Here is a 17,449-nt window from a genome sequence, read left to right as displayed (position 1 = left end):
ACACAGGCGAGCTGGGCATTTCAGGAACGACGGATGGGACGGAGTGGGGGGGGGGGGGACCGGGGACCGGGGGACGGAATGGGAGGGGGGACACCGGGGACGGAATGGGACGGGGACACCGGGGACCGGGGGACGGAATGGGAGGGGGGACACCGGGGACGGGGGGATGGAATGGGAGGGGGGACACCGGGGACGGAATGGGAGGGGGGACACCGGGGACTGTGGCACGGAATGGGAGGGGAGACACCGGGGACGGAATGGGAGGGGGGACACCGGGGACGGAATGGGAGGGGAGACACCGGGGACGGGGGGACGGAATGGGAGGGGAGACACCGGGGATGGAATGGGATGGGGACACCGGGGACCGGGGGACGGAATGGGAGGGGGGACACTGGGGACGGGGGGACGGAATGGGAGGGGAGGCACCGGGGACGGAATGGGACGGGGACACCGGGGACCGGGGACGGAATGGGAGGGGAGACACCGGGGACCGGGGGACGGAATGGGAGGGGGGACACCGGGGACCGGGGGACGGAATGGGAGGGGGGACACCGGGGACCGGGGGACGGAATGGGAGGGGGGACACCGGGGACGGGGGGACGGAATGGGACGGGGGTGACTGGGGACCGAGTGACAGAATGGGACAGGAGAGCACAGGAGATGGGGTGACGGGATGGGGACCGGGTGACAGGAAGGGACCGTGGACGCACTCCGAGCGAAGGACCAGGCTGGGGGTGTGCCCTGGGGATGACGCTGGTGTTGCTGCCCGCTGTCCCCGTGGTACCGGCCCCGACTCCCCTTGTGCCCAGGACTACGACCTCAGCCAGCTGCAGCAGCCGGAGGCCATGGAGCACGTGCTGAGCAAGGCCCCCGGGGTGCGGCGGGTGGACGAGCGGCCCGTGGGCGCTGAGCCCCAGTACCCGGTCAGGCCTGTGGTGCCCCACCCGGGGGACATCGGCGACTTCATCAACGAGGTGGGTGCCCGGCCCCGGGGAGGGCCCCAAACAGGCCCCTTTGATCAACGCAGGGTCCTAGTCACATGTACGAAAAAGCCCCCTCCTGGGGCGTCTGGCGTGGGGCAAGGAGCAGGTTCAGGGTGAGAGGGCTGGCAGTTGGTGGGCACATAGTGGGCACACGGCTCAGCAGGAACTCAGTCCTGGCGAGGGGACGTGCCAAGGGGCGCCGGCTCTCACCTCAGATGCCTCCGCAGAATCCAGTCAACCCAGATGCCCAGACAGGCCTGGGAGTGGCGGGCTGAGCCCCAACGCCCACCCCTGGACACGGACACACACTCACACACACAGCACACAGCACGCAGACAGACCACACACACCACAGACACACGCGGCACTGGCAACAGGCCGGGAGGTGGACTTCTTCTAGAGCTGCCGCCTGTCCACCTGCCTGGCCCCCGTCCCAGCGTTTGGGGTCTGGAGGTGACGTGGTGTCAAAATCCCAGCAAACAGCATCCCTGGCCTTCGAGTGTCCCTTGATCCGCAAGAAGACAGAGCCACCTCCGGAAGCTGAGCCCAACGTGCCCGCCCCGCCCTTTGCCGTAAACCAGAGGGCACCTCCCCCACCAGCCACGCCCCTGGCATCGGGGCCTCCCCGCGCCACCATCGCTCTCAGGGACCGTCAGGCCCAGGGTGGGTCTTGGTGCCTGTGCCCCCAGGCGCTAAGCACCTGCAGATTTTGAGGTGTTGACAGCACTTCTGTCTCCACCCCCGTCAGAACCTACCCTGTTTACACAGAGGGGGCGGGTGGTTCTCAGAACGTTCCTGAAGCGGGCCTGAACGTCCCAGGCTGCAAGTGAAACGTCCACAGCTGTCCCAAAGCGGACTCGGCTTGGACATTTACCGGCCACGGTGCAGCACGATTTGTAAACCCGCCAAACCGCATCGTCCCCATCAAGTACGAGCCCACTCTGGGGAGTACAGGCCCCCGCGCCCCCACCCTGAATGATGGCACAGGCTCCGGGCCCTCCTGCTGGGGACCCCCCCCAGGCTGCAGGCCACGGCACACAGAGCAGGGCTGAGGCAGGCACGGCCCTGGGGTCCCAGCAGCCAGTGCCTGGGGCCGGGGGAGGGGGGGGCAGCAGCAGGACCACCAAAGGCTCCTGACGGGGGACCCCGTCAGGTCTGCTGTCCACGTGACCAGAATTGTGGACCAAGAGTCACGTGCCCACGTGGGGGGGGGCTGAGCTCTCACCACAGCCCCCCACCCCACCCCCGCTGCTTGTGTGGCCACGTGGCACTGAGTTGGCTGCCCCACCTCCCCCTACAGCCCGCTGTGTGAACACATGTCCCTGCTCGGTTCTGAGACGTCTCTCCATGACACACAGAGCACTCACTGGGCACTACTGTATGCCAGGCCCTAAAAGTGGGCTGTCCCTGCCCCCCAGCCCCACCCTGACCCTGTGTCTCTGCGGCCCCAGGGACTCCGGGCGGCAGACAACGACCCCACGGCGCCCCCCTACGACTCCCTGCTGGTCTTTGACTACGAGGGGAGCGGCTCCACGGCCGGCTCGGTCAGCTCCCTGAACTCGTCCAGCTCCGGGGACCAGGACTACGACTACCTGAACGACTGGGGGCCCAGGTTCAAGAAGCTGGCGGACATGTACGGGGGCGGCGAGGACTAGCCCACCGCGGCCCCCCCCCGACCCCCGACCCCCCCCCACCCCCCGAGGCCGTGGCACCGCTGGGGCGTGAAGGGGCCCGCCCGCCCCCGCCCCCGCCCCCGCCCCGAGCTGTCTGCCACCAACACTCCTGGCGCCACGGCCACCGTCCATCACAGTAGCTGACTTAGCATGAGGCAGAGCAAGAGGCACTCTGTCTTAACTTGAATTTCTTAGAACAGAAGCACTGTTTTAAACAATGAAAGTGCCTTTTGGTACATGTATCAGATTCCCTCAAACTCAGGAGCGACCAGAAGCGAGCAGGCCAGCGGAGACCCCACCCGTCCTGAGCGGCGGCGACGCCAGCCAGCCAGCCCCGTGCCCGGAGGCTCTCCTTACCGAATTGGAAAGAATGTGTCTTTTCGTCAGAGTGAGCAACCCCCTTGACAAAACCGACAGAGAATCCCCAGCAGCCCCTGAGTCCCTGCACCTGCCACACACGTCAGGGTCCCTGGGCCCTGGGGCCCCTGAGGCAGCGAGTCTCCCGGGCCGGGCCCATCCCCTGGAGGACCAAAGGCTAGAGAGTACCCGGGCCGTCCTGACACTCCCAGTCTCTGCCCTCGGCCTCCCCCAGGGCCACTGTGACTGGGAAGTCCAGCCAGGCTCCCACTGCCTTTGGCCCCAGAGAGTTTGGTCCCAAGTAACCAAAACAAAGCCAGCCGGCATCCCACCAAGCCTGGCACCTGCCGCCCCCCCCCCACCAGACTCCCGAGGCCCTGCATGCAGGCCTGGCGGACACCCACCAGCCCGGACCCTGAAGGGTCTGGACACCCCTGGCTGCCGTGGGGCTGCGCAGACATTGGGTCCAGGAAGCCAGAAGGAGCAGAGCCAGCAGGAGGCTGGCGGGCTCGTTCCCTCGCCCTGCTCCTTGGACCAGAGCTTCTGATGCTCGTGAACTGACGGGTGACAAGGACCTGCTCCAGGTCCCTGGAGAGCCCAGCGTTCCCGTGCGACCGTCCCACAGATGTGTCTGGACTGCACTCCAGAAACAGTCTCCTTGCCTCCAGACCCAGGTCGCACCAGTGAGCCACTCAGGCTCTCGGAGCCAGAGGTGCCCCCTGGATGGGCATTCAGACCTGCGGGACCAAGAAAGGGGTTGCGTCCAAGGGCCCCCGGAGCCCCTGCTTGTCTGTCCCTGGGTGAGAAAAGCCCTGGGCATCTCTTTCCCCAGCTGGGTCCCAGGGGCAACCACCTAGGGGAACCCACATCCGTGAAGCTCCCCAGGGAAGGGGCCCAGGTCCTGGCCCCGGGCAGGAGGTGCATCAGCTCCCCTTGGGGGGAACGCATCCCAGCACCGCCAAGGACAAGGGCTTTGCCTCAGAGTCCCCCCCCCCCCCGGCTCCTGGGCTCAGGGGAGGCCTCCAGGGTGCCTGGGGAGGCGGGGGTGCACCTGCTGCCCATGCTCTCCGTGGCGGGGGGGGCGGGGCTCTGCTCCACTGCCCAGCCCATGGCCTGCCCCCACAGCCACGCTCATCCTCTTTCCTAAACAGCTTTGGCCAGAAGAACTTGAGCATACACGTGTGCGCGCGACACGCATGGGTGTATCCGTGTTGGACGTCAGGGTTCTTCCCCAAACCAAACTCACCACTAACTCTGGCCGTTCTCCCCGAGCAGGGCTGGGTGGACGAGCCCAGGCAGGTGGCCTGATGAGCCATGGTGCGCTCTGTCCTTTCGGACCCTGGCCAGGACGGCCCAGGGAGGGAGGGGAGATGGGTAGACAGAGGGACAGTCACCTGGGTCCCACGCCGATGTCCCACACGCAGCCTTGGGAGCCGCCTGCTGAGGGAAGGGAGCGCCAGTATCCGAAGCCGCGCTATGCAGACCGCTCTGGTCAGGCAGCGTCTGGGCCGTGGCCACACGGGGATGGTTGGTGGGAGGAGGGCTGGCATCCTCTGTTTCCCTTTGTCTCTGGAAAGTCCATCCTCCAGTTGAAGTTCTAAGTGCGAATACAGTCGGGAGCCCAGGCAGCTGGGGAGCCTCCTTTTCTGAAAGCCTGAGGCCTCCTTGGGTCCCCAGGGCCCAGGGCTCACCTCGGGGATGGACGTGCCAGGCCCGGCCCAGGACTCGGCATCCTGGACACCCAGCCCCAGCGCCCCCGCCTGGCTCCACCCAGGAGAGCCCGGGTGTAGAGCCCCAGCACACCTGCCCTGCCCCCGCCCCGCCCCATGTTGCTGCCACGCCCCACCACACCCCCCGCATCTTCCTAACTCACACCCGCTGAGGCTGCGGCAGCCAGCCAGGGGCATGTCCGCAGGGGCTTCTCATGCTGGACATCTGTCCCTTCTCACTGCCACCCCCAGGCATCCCCGGAGGCCAGGAAAAAACCGGGGTTCCCAGCCCTCCCAGATGCATCCCAGACTCCATCCCAAGCAACGAGTCCGCATTAGCTAAGCAAACACAGCGTCAAATGTCTCTTACGTAGCTTGTGACCTAGATGGAACGTGTCTAGACCAGGGGACGCGGCCGCGAGGCCCGGACTCGGCGCTGGCAACGTGCTGGGGCAGGTTCCGGCCCTTCACGAGAGGTTCGTCCTCGTGAGCAGGGGCTCTGGCAGCGATGCCCCAGCCCGCGGCCACTGCACCTGTCCGGGCTGCCGCCCCCCACCTCCGGGCCGAGCCGGCCCCCTCCAGCCTGCGCCTCAGAACCTCCCAGAATGTCAGGGCGCAGTGCTCGGGCCCCAGCGACGCCTCGTTTCCCCTCGCGTGAGCACCCTCGACGCGCACGGTCCTTTGCGATGACAAAAAGGAGGGGGCGCTGCGTCTTTGTCACGGCTGAAAGGAATGACACCAAGAAGGGGGACTCCCCCCGCAGCATCGTGTGACCCGCTCACCGCGACGCGGCAGACTCCTGGCAGCAGGCGGGGGAGCACCTCTGTACAATTGGAACGCGTTTGGCTTTCCTTTCTCTTTTTCCATCCTGATTTTTTTTTTTTTTTGCATGTTTCTTTTTGAAATGGACACAATGTGTAGCAGCCCGCATGACTGTGGTTGTTCTGGGGAAGGATACTGGGGATGCTGTATTCACGCTGCAACTCTGCGCAGTTCGACTACGTTCCAACTTTTTTTGTAATCGTCAACAGCACAACTATTTTGTATTGTTGTTTGTATCATTTTGTATCAAAAAAAAAAAAAGGAAAAAAGGGAAGAGTGTTGATGTTTCAGTGTTTTTAGTGCCAGGTGGTCTCGGTTCCAAACGGAGCAGCAGCTTCTGGGAGCTGCGGAGTTGCCGTGTGCCGAGCGGGCCGGGCCCTGGTGCGCGGCTCCGGAGGAGCAAATAAAGCCCCCTTTTAAGGAGTCAGCCTCGCCCTGGCGTGTTTTTCTCCGCGCACCCCCACCACTCAGGGACAGCGATTCACACAGGGCAGGGGGGTGTCAAGAGTGGGATTTGTGTGCTGGGCAGACCTTCCTTGAGCACCCGCCGTGTCTCAGGCACTGTCCTGGGCTCTGAGGACACAGACGTCCGCCAAACCAGGCCCACAGCTCACGTCTGCCCGTGAGAGCCCGCCCGCATGCCACACAACCAAACGTGTCAACGTTCTTGGAAGTCATGAATCAAGCAGACAGACTGCTACACGAGAGGTGCCGCCCGCTGCCTGGCAGAGCGCCCTTCCCAAGGCCTGGTTCACATCCGGAAGGCTCCTGCCCTCCGCGCTTCAGGGCCCTCCCCTCCCCCCGTGCCTTTCCTTCTGCCCAGGCGACAGCGCCACCCGGACACCAGCCAGAAACCCAGTCCACCAGCCTTGCTGTCCTCAGCAGCACTCACGGCCCGGCCTGGTCACGTGACCCAGCCTGCCCTTGACCGCTGGCCTGAGCGGGAGGAGCCCCAGCAGGGCTCCCACCTTCTGAGTCACAAAGCCACACCGTGGAGCGCCAGGTGCAGGGCCAGTGGCAGAAGCCACCCTGAGCCCACCTGGGCTCTGCCCCTGCTCAGGGAACCTGAGCTCTCAGAAAGCCTGAGGAGCCCCCACATCACCCAAGCCCCAGGCCAGGCGTCCAGCAGCCCCCCCGCCCCACAGGCCCCAGGGCTGGGTCCTCTGACTGTCCTCCCCCCGCCCCAACCCACGCCTTTTCTTGGGCTCCAATGTGCATCCACAGTGACTGCCTAACAAAAGACTGCCCCCAGGTGACCAGCACAGGCACAAGGAGCACTGGCTGATGCTCAGGTCTTAACTGCTCATTACATCCGAAATTAGGCGACTGCTGTGGGCCTAGCACAGACAGTCATGGGGGGGGGGTACAAACTCTGCGGGGGGCTGTTTCCTGAAAGTCACCCCCAAGCTCCAGAGCAGAAGGCCAGCTGTCCCAGAGGCAGGGGCCTGACCTGAGTAACAGGAAGTCCAGCCTGGGGTCCCTTCCCTGAGACCTGGGGCCGTCTCTTGGGTCCCTTCACCAGAGAGAGGACAGCATGTGGACAGCAGGCCCGGGAGGGGCATGCAGAGTGGGTGTTCCCAGGTGTCACTGGCAAAGCCCACAGCTGAGGAGGCCTGGGCCAGCCAGCGGGCGACTCCCCTGGGTGGGGGTGGCAGCCGTCCAGATGCACTCGAGCGGCCCCCAGGGTGCAGTGGGACAAATCCACTTGGCGCAGCACAGCCACAGGCGGTTCTGATCCTGCCCTCTAGGGGGCCGGGGGTGGGGACAGCACGGAGAACGGCCCCCTCAGACTGGAAAGAGCCAGGACTGGGGAACGGACCCGCAGAGCAGGGGCTGGCACAGCAGGATGGAGACGCGGGGGCAAGGACGTGGAAGTCCCCCGCCAGCTGCCCCATGGGAACCCTTGCCCTCGGCTCCGGCCACGCTGCTGGATGCCCGGGGGACGGCAGCAGGACCTGGAGCTCAGGGCGAGGTCAGTGGGACGGATGTGGGGTGACCGAGTAGGTCACGGTGGAGCGTGGACACCAGCCAGGCCGGGGGCAGCTGCACTGTCCCAGGAGGGTGTGATAAGCAGACCCGGGACCCAGCAAGAGCCCCCGCGGCGATGCTGGCGGCTACTGCGGAGGCTTAGACCCCCGGTGACAGCTGTCCCAGGAAGTGCTTTCTGCAGCCGAGCCCAGCCCAGGCCCTTCCTCGGCCCCTGCCTCTCATCTGCAGAAAAGCCGGGCCTCCCGGGCTCCCTGGGTCACAAAAGAGCATTCTCGAGAAGCTAGTGACCAGGACGAGAGGGTCACAGACTCAATCTGACGCATGTTCCTGAACCGTTTCACAGACACGGCAACTGCCGCCAGAAGGAAAAGCTACCTGTGTGACGACCAGACCACAGCCAGGACACAAGCTGCTCCTACGGCCGTGCTGGCCCACAGACCAGCCTCCAGGGAATGGAATTAGCACCCCTGCTCTTAATAACCTCCGCCTCCTGGGCATCAACGCAGATGCAGCTTGTTCCACCCTAAAGTACAACAGTCAGCAACAGACGCCCCAGCCCCAGGGGGACACCCCGGGGGGACACGGCACCACGTCAGCAGGAAGAAGTCACAGATGACAGGCCTCCACCCAAGAGCCCAGAGAAACGGGATGAGGTTCTGACCCGTGGGGTCTGTAGGCGGCTCTGCAGGAAACGCCCTCGGCCCCTTTCGTCCTGTGGCTTTGGCAACGCTCACAGGTAGCAAACCCCGAACCAACCCCAAGCCAGGCCCTGGGCCCTGCACGCCTGACTCGGGCACACCTTCCAGGTCTTGTCACCACACAACACCCTGCCCAGCCTGCGGCTCCTCTCCGCGGGTAAAGGAGCAGAAATGAGGAATAAGCAAGTAACGGAGCACCGGCCCTCCCCAGCTTCTCCTCCAGTCCTCTCGAGAGCAAGCGGTGTGCACAGGACAACCTCCGTCCGTGCGGCGCAGCAGGAAGGACCCGGCATCGCAGCGGCTGCGGCACAGGTTGGACTCCAGCCCAGGAACTGCCAGGTGCCACGTGCAAAACAAAAGCATCTCAAGAAAGACCCCGAGGAAGACAGGCCCACTCGCAGGGGGACGGCGAGGACACTGACCCCTCCGTGAGCGACTGAGCGACGTCCCCGCCTCCCCGAAAAACACTGGGTCCGTCTTCTCCCCAAAGGCTTTCCAGTTGAAAGCAACCTTCTCCACTTCTCCCAACACCTGCTTCTCAAGCGCAGCTGGACCTGAGCTTGGGAATGTTTTTACTTAAGAAGAACAACAAACGTCCACTCTGAGCCTAATTCTAAGCATAACCAGCTGCGGTCCTGGGTGTGTCCCCCCTCTTCTCCCACCCGCCCCACCCCCAAGGGCCCCACGGGGGCTCCCCGCCTCAGGACAGAGATAACGGGGTGGGGCTCAGTTACGGGGAACCTGCCACGTGTCCTGGACGCCTCGACAGCATCCGACGCTCGGGGAGGACGCCACGGCACACACTGGGGCCAGTGTGATCTGGTTACTATTTGCCAGCAAGGTGCTGGCACCACCCCACAGAGCCATGCCACTACGCAGTAAGTCTGAGGGGCACAGGCACGAGCCCTGGGCCGCAGCGCAGGCGCCCCTCCAGGCCCTGACGGGGCCAGCCCTGAGGCCCCTCAGGATGCTTCCCAACCCTGCACCTGCCAGAGGGGGAGGGGGCCTCTTGGGAGGCGGCAGGGTGAGGAGTCCCAGCGGCCCCTGGGGAAGTGGGCCCAAGGCCCAGAGGTGCCCAGAGAGCCAGCCGGAGATGTCTGAGGGCCCCCCACACTCCCCCGCACCCTGCCCCGGCTGGGGCCTCCTGGAGACCTGGGTGGCAAGAACCGCAGCCTGACTCGGGGGCTGTGCTGGGGTAGCAGGTGCTCTGTGGCTCCAGCCCCAGAAGCATCAACTCACAGGGACGGCATGAAGCCTCACCTAAGACTAGGAGTGCTCCAGGCTGACACTGAGCACAGGTGGCCCTGGACACGCACCTGCTGAAGGGCTGAAGGAGGGGGGCGGGGCGGGGGGCACTCACTGCCACCAACCCAGAAGCTCCCAGCACATTCCCAGCCACCCAGCCCCACTGCCCCCCACCCCCACCCCCGATACACACACACACACACACACACACACACACACACACACACACACACACACACCCCTGTCCTGACTCACGCTTGGCTGAAGGGCACTGCCGGCACTGCTGCCGTGTGGCCTCAAAAGTGCCCGCAGGAACTTTGCTATTTAGAAATAGATCATCTGCTTGGAAATTCACCAGGACAAGCTCGGGGACTGGAGGGTGAGGTCCGAACCTGCAGCCACTCCCAGGGGCTTCGCCCAGAGCCCAGGACAGCCTCGTGGTCCCAAGGCCTCCCTCCGCATCCGACTCTTTAAACGACTTAATTCGTTAACGCCCATGTGTCTTAACTCGGGTTTTTCCTCCAGCCTGTCTCCCACCGAGGTGACTGCCACAGCTGCCCCGTGTCCCCAGCACCCAGGGCAGCCCAGTGGAGAGGACGGGCTAGGCCGCCGGCCACCCAGGACAGCAGCGGGGCTGCAGCAGAGCCCCCTCGGAGCGCCTCGCCTTGGGCGCGTGCCCGCGGGTCTTGGGCCGATCCGCCTGCCCCGGGGCAATGAACTGAGCAGAGAGAAGGCAGGGGGCGGGGGCGGGGAGGGCAGGCCTTTACCCTCCATGGCCCGCCCTCCAGGGGCACCCGACCACCAGACACCCAGCACTCCCGCTCCCACGGGCTGAGACCACCGGCCCCCAAACACTGGGGAAAAACTCTGACAGAGGGAGGGGCAGAGAAACTTCCAGAAACACACTGGCCTGAGTGACCAGGCGGCGGGGGCTGTGCCCGAGGCCTGGTCTTCTCCTTCCTTCCACGATTCTGGAGTGGTCGCTATGGAAACTCCGAGGCTGCAGAGGTCAGAGGTCTGCGGGGGGCCAGGCGGGGCGTCGCCACCTCTCTACCACCAGAAAGAAAACCCACTGCCTGCCGCCAGGCGACAGAGGGACGATGACCAGGGCGGGGCTGTGACCACACCCGGAGGGGTCTCGGTGCCCTCGCTCCTGCCCGCAGCATCCTCCGCTGGCAGGCAGGGACCCTGCCGCCCCTTGCAAGCGATGGGCACAGAGGGTTTCCCTGCTCAGCCCAGGCCGGCGCAGGACCCCCCCCCACACCGGGAATCTGGGGGGCCCGTGGGAAGAATCTCCTTGGGGTTCCGAGCCTTTCCTTCAGATCTCCTACCCGGCGGTGTTGGCGATAAAATAACAATTCATATTTTAAGGCAAAAGCAAGAAAACTCTAAGCCAAGTTTTCCTCCGCCCCTTGGCCCGGGGCGCGCTGTGGCTCCGCACGGCACGCGGGCCACCTCGCCAGCGGCGGGGATGCCTGCCCAACCCTCAAGACCAACTGCTCTTCTGGCACCAGCCACATCACTCCCCTGACAACCACGCTCCCTTCTTAACCCTGCAAGGAGCCACAGGGACCCAGCCCCAGCCTCTACCTGCAGGCATCTCTGGTGGGCGTTCTGGGCGACGTCATTTTCCTTAAAAATGACGACGGGCACAGAACAGCCTGGTCAGACGACCCGGGGAGGTACCGGCCGCGCCTAAGGGAGGTTCTTGGCATCCATGCTTCCTCATGGCCTTCCCGGGGGCACCAGCTCGTTCCTGTCCTCTGCCTGTTGTACAGGATTTTACTGTTTCCTGCATTAGCAAACATGTCACAGCCTCTGAGAGAAAGAGTAATGACCAGGTGACCTGAAACAAGTGACCAAAGACACTGCTCTCTAAGATCGGTGAGTCTAACCGTGTGGACTCTCGGTGTGGGGAGAAGCCACAGGACAGAACCATTTCCCGGACGGGAACAGAGGGCTCTGTGAACAGGGCCTGGTCCCACTAACAGCGCATGGCCTGCCCATCAACCAAAGCCTCCCTGGACCTCGGAATAGGCCTTCCTAGGGCCTCCCAAACCTGGGTCAAAATTAAGACCAAAAGGGAGGGGCCCGTGCCACCGAGACTGTGGCCCACCACCGGGTCTGCCGCCTACCGCCCCCTGCGGTGGCTGACCTCTGACCTCCCCTGGCCCCTGCAGGAGTCAGGACAACGACGAGGTGACAACAGGCTGAGGCGCCATGTCCCCTGGGAAACCAGACGGGACTGCCCTCCAGTGGCTGGATGTTTTAGGGGAGGATCTTACAAACCCCGTTTCTTGCACCTTCTGATACTTAGAAAAGCACCAAAACCATCAAGGCGTCTATTCCTCACCAACAGCAGTGGCCTCCGACCAACCACGTGGTCACAGGTTCACCTTCGCCAAAATCACACGCCCCCGCCCTCGCCTCCTCCCAACAGTCCTCAGAGCCCTCGGTCCTGGGTTACAACCAGCCTGTCCCCAGTAGGCTGTCCCCTTCCTCTCTTAGCTTGGCCACTGGTTAGCGTCTTCACCCGCCCCGCACACACAGCTGCAGGGTCGAGGCCGCCGTCCCGCCATGTGCCAGGGCCCCAGGAGCCCGTCCCGCCTCCCCCGCAGCTCCGCAGGACCACTCCTCTCCAGCCCATGTCCTCAGGCCCTAATCCTAACCACCCCTGGGCACAATCTCACCCCTACATTGCAGGGCCGGGGTCCCGAGAGCCTCCCAGAGCCTGGGCTGGGCACCCCAGGGAATTAGCATCTCTGATCCCCCCGCCCAGGGGGCCGCAGTTCCGGCTCCTAGGTTAGCCTCTCGGCTGCCCTGGGGTTTGGGGTGGGGGCTGGTACAGTCCCCATTTCAGGGGGTGGAAAGGCCATCGGCATCCAGAGGAGGGGGTGTGAGCCCTGATTCGGCCCCGGGGAGCTGGGCCCCCGGGCTAGCCCGGCCAGGAACCCAGCGGGGGCAGTGGGGAGCTGGGGACCCCACCCTTTCTGCTGGTGCCCAAACGGGTGTCCTCAGTCTGACGTCCCTCCGGCCGTCATCCAGCACCTCTTCCTGCCTCCCCGTTGCCCCTTAATCCTTTCAGAAACCCCTGCCTGCCCTCCTCTCAGCTGGTGGGGGCCCTTGGCCAGCTAGGGTTGGGGACTACCCCTGCCTTCCTCGCTGAGGCGGCCTGGGGTGGGGGACTGTGGGGAGAGGGAGGGGTTCTTGGACAGCTCCTTTCCAGGTGCAGAGCAATGGGGGGCGGGGGGGGTCTCGGGTCCATTCTCAAAGTCCTGGCAGCCAGGTCTCAAGGGCTGGGCTGGACCTGCAGGCCGGGCTGAACTGAAATTCTCATCACCACCCTGCCCCAACACCTCCAAAACAGGCTCAGGGCTGGGTCTCAGGCATGGCTGGATCCAGGTGCTCCAATAACACCACTCTTTGCCTCTGTATTGGCCTCGTTTTCAGCTCGTTTCAAGCTCCGTAGAAACAGCAGCCAGGGTGGCCCCAGGCAGATGAGCTGACCTCCTAAGCCCCCGACATACAGAGCCCCTTCCTATGGAGGGCCTGCACCCCCCCCCACCCCGTCCCCCTCCCCTCCCCGGGCTCCCCCTCCCCTCCCAACACCTATCTGCCCCCTTGCACTCTCTCTGCCAGCTCCCGTAGCACGCCCCCTCACTGCCATCTGTCCCCAGCATCTCCCATCTCTAACCCCTCCCCTGCAGTGTCACCCCGGGTTACACCGGGCCTGCAACCCCATCCTCACTGCCCACCTGCTTCCCCCTCAGCTGGGATCCCAACTGCAGGGGCCTGGGCAGCAAGCCCTCCTCCACACCCGCCCGCCCCCGGCCTCCCCAGCGGCTGCTCGCCCCTCTCTGGTGCTCCTTGTCCCCAGCCTGAGGACCAACCTGTCCCGGGCCTGTCCCCCTCATGGGGCACTCCGGGGCCGCTGCAGCCACACTACATCCCAGAGCATGGGGCAGGGAACCTGACCCCTCCCCGGCCTTCCTTCTGCCACTAGCTCCCCACCTCAGCCCCATCACCAGCCTTCATTTCCCTTTGCTGATGCCGAAACCGGGGGCCCTCCAAACCTCCCCACACACCCCACATCCGTCCAGAGACAGGACCTGCCCCCTCTCCTCCCCTCCCTGCCACCAGCACCTTCCTCCGGCCACATCCCACCCAAGCCAGTCCCTGCCTGGGAACACAGCTTAATCTCTTAATCCTCATTCCCTTATTTTTGCATCTTCGAGCTGTTTGATGCGTAGCAAACTGCACTTACTTCCGAGGTGCAACTGGCAAGTCTGGGCAGTCGCAGGCGCCATGAGGTGTCACCATGATCAAAGCTCACTGACGCTCCCGCACCCCAAAGACAACCTCCGCAGGATGCCCTGCCACCCCGACCCCGACGCGCTCCATAAAGGGAACCCCCAAGGGCCTCTGGCCGGGCCGCCTTCCCTCATCCTCACAGAGGGCGCCAGCAGCTACGCCGCCGGGGGCCGAGCCGCCGTCCCAGGGGCGCTCACCGGCAGGGGCTTTTCCCATGTTCAGCTATTCTCAAAAGCAGAAATCCTAGCAGTGAGGAGGACTCACGGCCTGACCCGACGGCTTCAACAGCGGCCAGATGCCACACAAGTAGGAAGGTGGCCTGTCCCCTGCGAGTCTCTTCAGTGAACAGGATACGTCCCCTGGGGCCGGTCCTGCCTGTGCCAGGGTCCCGGGTGGGGCCGGAAGGGTCCGGAGGAGGGAGAGGCTGCCCCACCTGGGCTGGGGCTAAGTGCCTACCTCCATCGTGAGAGCATGCACTGATGGAGCACCTGCTGTATGCAAGGCACTGAGGCTGTATGTGAGCCTTGCCGAATGCAAGGCTACACAGGCCTCGGGAGGGTCCCCAAAGCTGCTCAGATGGAGATGGATGCAACATGAGACCAGAACAGCTGTCCTACAGCTGCGGCTAGAGGGCAGCCAGGGTCTGGGCCTCTGTGGGCTGGAACCCTGATGGCAGGGCTGAGGGGAGCTGGGTGGACCTTTTCTTTTAGATAAAGTTTACACTTGGAGCCCACGTTCTGACAGAAAACGAAAACAAGTTAACCATTAACTAGTTAACTAGCGACCACGGATAATCATGAGATTTGTCTTAATAACAGCGTTCCAAAAAGATCACAAGCTGTCATCTACTTAGGACATCCAGCCTGGGACAGTCTCATGCCTCCTCTCAGGGGCCAGGTCACCTGTCCAGGTGCAGCCGAGGTCTGGGGGGGGGGGGCAGGGCAGGGGGTCCGCTGCTAAGCTCTGTGCTCTCTCCTCCACGCTTTCCCAAGGAACACTGCACATGCGTTGAAACACACAGATGCTACCTGTGAACCTGTCACATGTGTTCACCCTGTGACCATCCCCCAGATCAGCACAGCTCTGCCATCAGCCCGGAGGGCCCATGCCTCCGACCAGGAGGAGGCGCGCAGACGCCCCTGTGAGCAACGCCCCGCCCCGCACAGGCCCCGCCCACTACCGGCCCCGCAGAGCAGCGCAGGCGCCAAACAGAGGGTACTGCTCCCGGCACAACTCTCAAGAGATTCATTTCCACCTCCGACCCGTGGGTGGCTCCTTCCCGCGGCTCCCAGGCAGTACAGGATAAATACACTCCTGTTCTCCTGATGGGCTCGCGCGATGTCCCCACGGGGCTCCACCGACGAGCAGAGCCTCAGGGAGCACTCCTGTGCCTCTCCCGCGGGGACGAGATACACCATTCTGGGAGCGGACAGGCAGGTGCGGAACTCAGGGCCGATGGGTGGACGGGCGCGTATCTTTGTTAGAAAGTGTGACACGGTTTTCCAGAAGGATCCTTCCATGCGACACGCAGACAGCCTGGAGCTGCACGAGGCGCCACCTCCAGACTGTCAACCTTTTAACGTGGAGCCAGTGTGGCCCCTCTCCGTGGTTCTCCTGCCCAGAAATGATGAGCGCCTGCCTCTTCCCTGGCTTGTGGCAGACCTTTTGCAAAGCTCTTGTTCAAAGGTCTTGCACATTTTCTCTGAGGTGTCTGTCTTTTTACTGCTGAGTTGCAGAAGTCTTTGCGATTCTGGAGACAAGTCCTCTGTCAGGTGTCTAGATGGCAAATATTTTCTGAAAGCCTCTGGCTTGTCCTGAGTCTTTTAATGGGCCTTCGTAAGTGCGTAACTCTGAAGTCCAGTGGACCCACTTTTTTCTTCACGTCCTTAGAAAGCCCTGCCCACTCCCAGCTCACAAAGACCCCAGATGTCTTCTTCCAGAAGCTTTGTCATCTTAGCCCCCCGTTTTCAGGGCTGTGCTCCCTCTCAAAGTGATGCATGGTGTGAGGTGCAGTCGTGCCCCCTACCCACCCCGCCACCACCAGGGCCCCCAGTCACACCAGCAACCTGCCTCCCGTCACTGCCTTGTCGTCTCTGTCAAAAGTCTAGTGGTCACAACGTAGGGACCCATTTCCAGGTCACAGATCCTGCCTCTACGCCAAGACGCTGCTTTCCTGTTTCCAAAAACTTTACAGGAAGTCTTGAAATCTCGGGGTGAAAATACTCCAGTTCTGTTCTAGGTTATCTAGGCTATTCTAAGTCCTCTGCAGATTCATGCAAGTTTTTGGAATCAGGCTGTCAGTTGCTGTGAAAATCCTGCTGGGATTCTGATCAGGAAGATCGGCGTGGACAGAACTGCTGTCTCCAGGGTCCTGAGACGGCGCCGCGGACACTGCACGCTTCACCACGGGGATAGCTTCCGTTTCTCCGATTTCAGCATAAAGATCTCACACGTCCTCAACGGTGTGTACGCCTAGGCACCCCACTGCTCTCGGAGGCGGGGAGTGGCGTTTTCCCCACTTTCTGGCTTTCGCCCCTACTCCCATTCCCTTCTGGACACTCGCCGTGCACCCGGAAATCATACCCGAGGTTCTGCCGGGTTTCCGCGCGCGCCATCGTGCCTTCTTCAAACAGCGCCTTACTTCTCTCCCGCCGCTCCGCCCGACAGGACAGCAACTGGCGGCCTCCAGACAGAAAACCCGTGGACGGCTAGTGCCCCGCAGGCCAGGCGCCTGGGCAGACGGATGGACCCAGCAGCACAGGCTGAGAAGCTGGGACGAGCGTAACCCAACCCCTGCGGCCCTTGATGACTTGCCTAACATTTCAGGCCAAGAACCTGGTGAAAACCAAGGGTTCCTTGCGGTGGGGAGTCCAAGCCTGAGCTCATTGATCAGCCTCCTCGCATTTCCATGCGGAGGGAGATGGTGGTTGTGCCCAGGCTTCCGGATCAGGCCCCAAAGCTGCCCGTGGGTTCTTGCATCACCCAGCAGTACCCTGAGTTGTGGGCTGAATTGCAGGACCCCGACGCCACGCCCCCCCCCCCCCCCCCCGGCAACCGCCCCACCGTGGGCCAAAAAAAAAACCAAAACATCACATGGGAGCCCTATCACCCCAGGACCTCCGAACCGTGACCTTACTTGGGGACAAGGTCTTTCTGGGGGTCGTCAGGTTAAAACGAGGTCCCCAGCATGGGCCCTGATCCCAACCACTGGGCCTGATGAAAAGGAGACATTTAGACACCAAGCGGACGCGCATGTGGAGAGTACGCCAATTCGAGGTGAAGGGGTGATGCTTCCACCGGCCACCGAGCGTCCACGACGCCCACCACCAGGCGCTGGACCCGAGCCTCCAGAACCGCGGGTCAGTGCTGATGCTGCAGCCGCCGGCCCGTGGTGGCCACGGCGGCCGGGAGGCTGACGCACGGTACTGGGGTGGGACCGCAACTCGTGAGAAAGGCACGTGCCTGACGGAGCTCCATCAGACTGGTCAAAGTGAACGTGCAAACTAGACGCCAGGCTCGCCTAACCCACGACAGGGCCCGCGGCTCTCGAGAGACTGCGCCGCGTGCGCACGGGGGCCCCTCGGAGCTGCAGTCCATCAGGGCCGACCCTTCACGGGCCCAGACGGATGGGGCGGGGCCTCCAGAGACCCCGCCCCCCCCGC

General features: G+C 63.6%; 1 protein-coding gene across 1 annotated transcript in view; it reads left to right on the top strand.

The window, feature by feature from the left end:
* Window positions 1-5,967, top strand: part of CDH4 (cadherin 4) — a 491,209-nt gene extending 485,242 nt beyond the window's left edge. The window contains exons 15-16 of the mRNA XM_047770730.1: window positions 810-974; window positions 2,435-5,967. Of these exons, the coding sequence (XP_047626686.1) occupies window positions 810-974; window positions 2,435-2,638 (369 nt within the window). The 3' untranslated portion in view covers window positions 2,639-5,967. The remainder of the gene's footprint in view (window positions 1-809; window positions 975-2,434) is intronic.
* Window positions 5,968-17,449: the final 11,482 nt, after the last annotated feature.

Source organism: Phacochoerus africanus, chromosome 3, assembly GCF_016906955.1.
Source record: "Phacochoerus africanus isolate WHEZ1 chromosome 3, ROS_Pafr_v1, whole genome shotgun sequence".
Lineage (NCBI taxonomy): Eukaryota > Metazoa > Chordata > Mammalia > Artiodactyla > Suidae > Phacochoerus > Phacochoerus africanus.
This window is presented reverse-complemented; position numbering and strand designations above follow the sequence as displayed.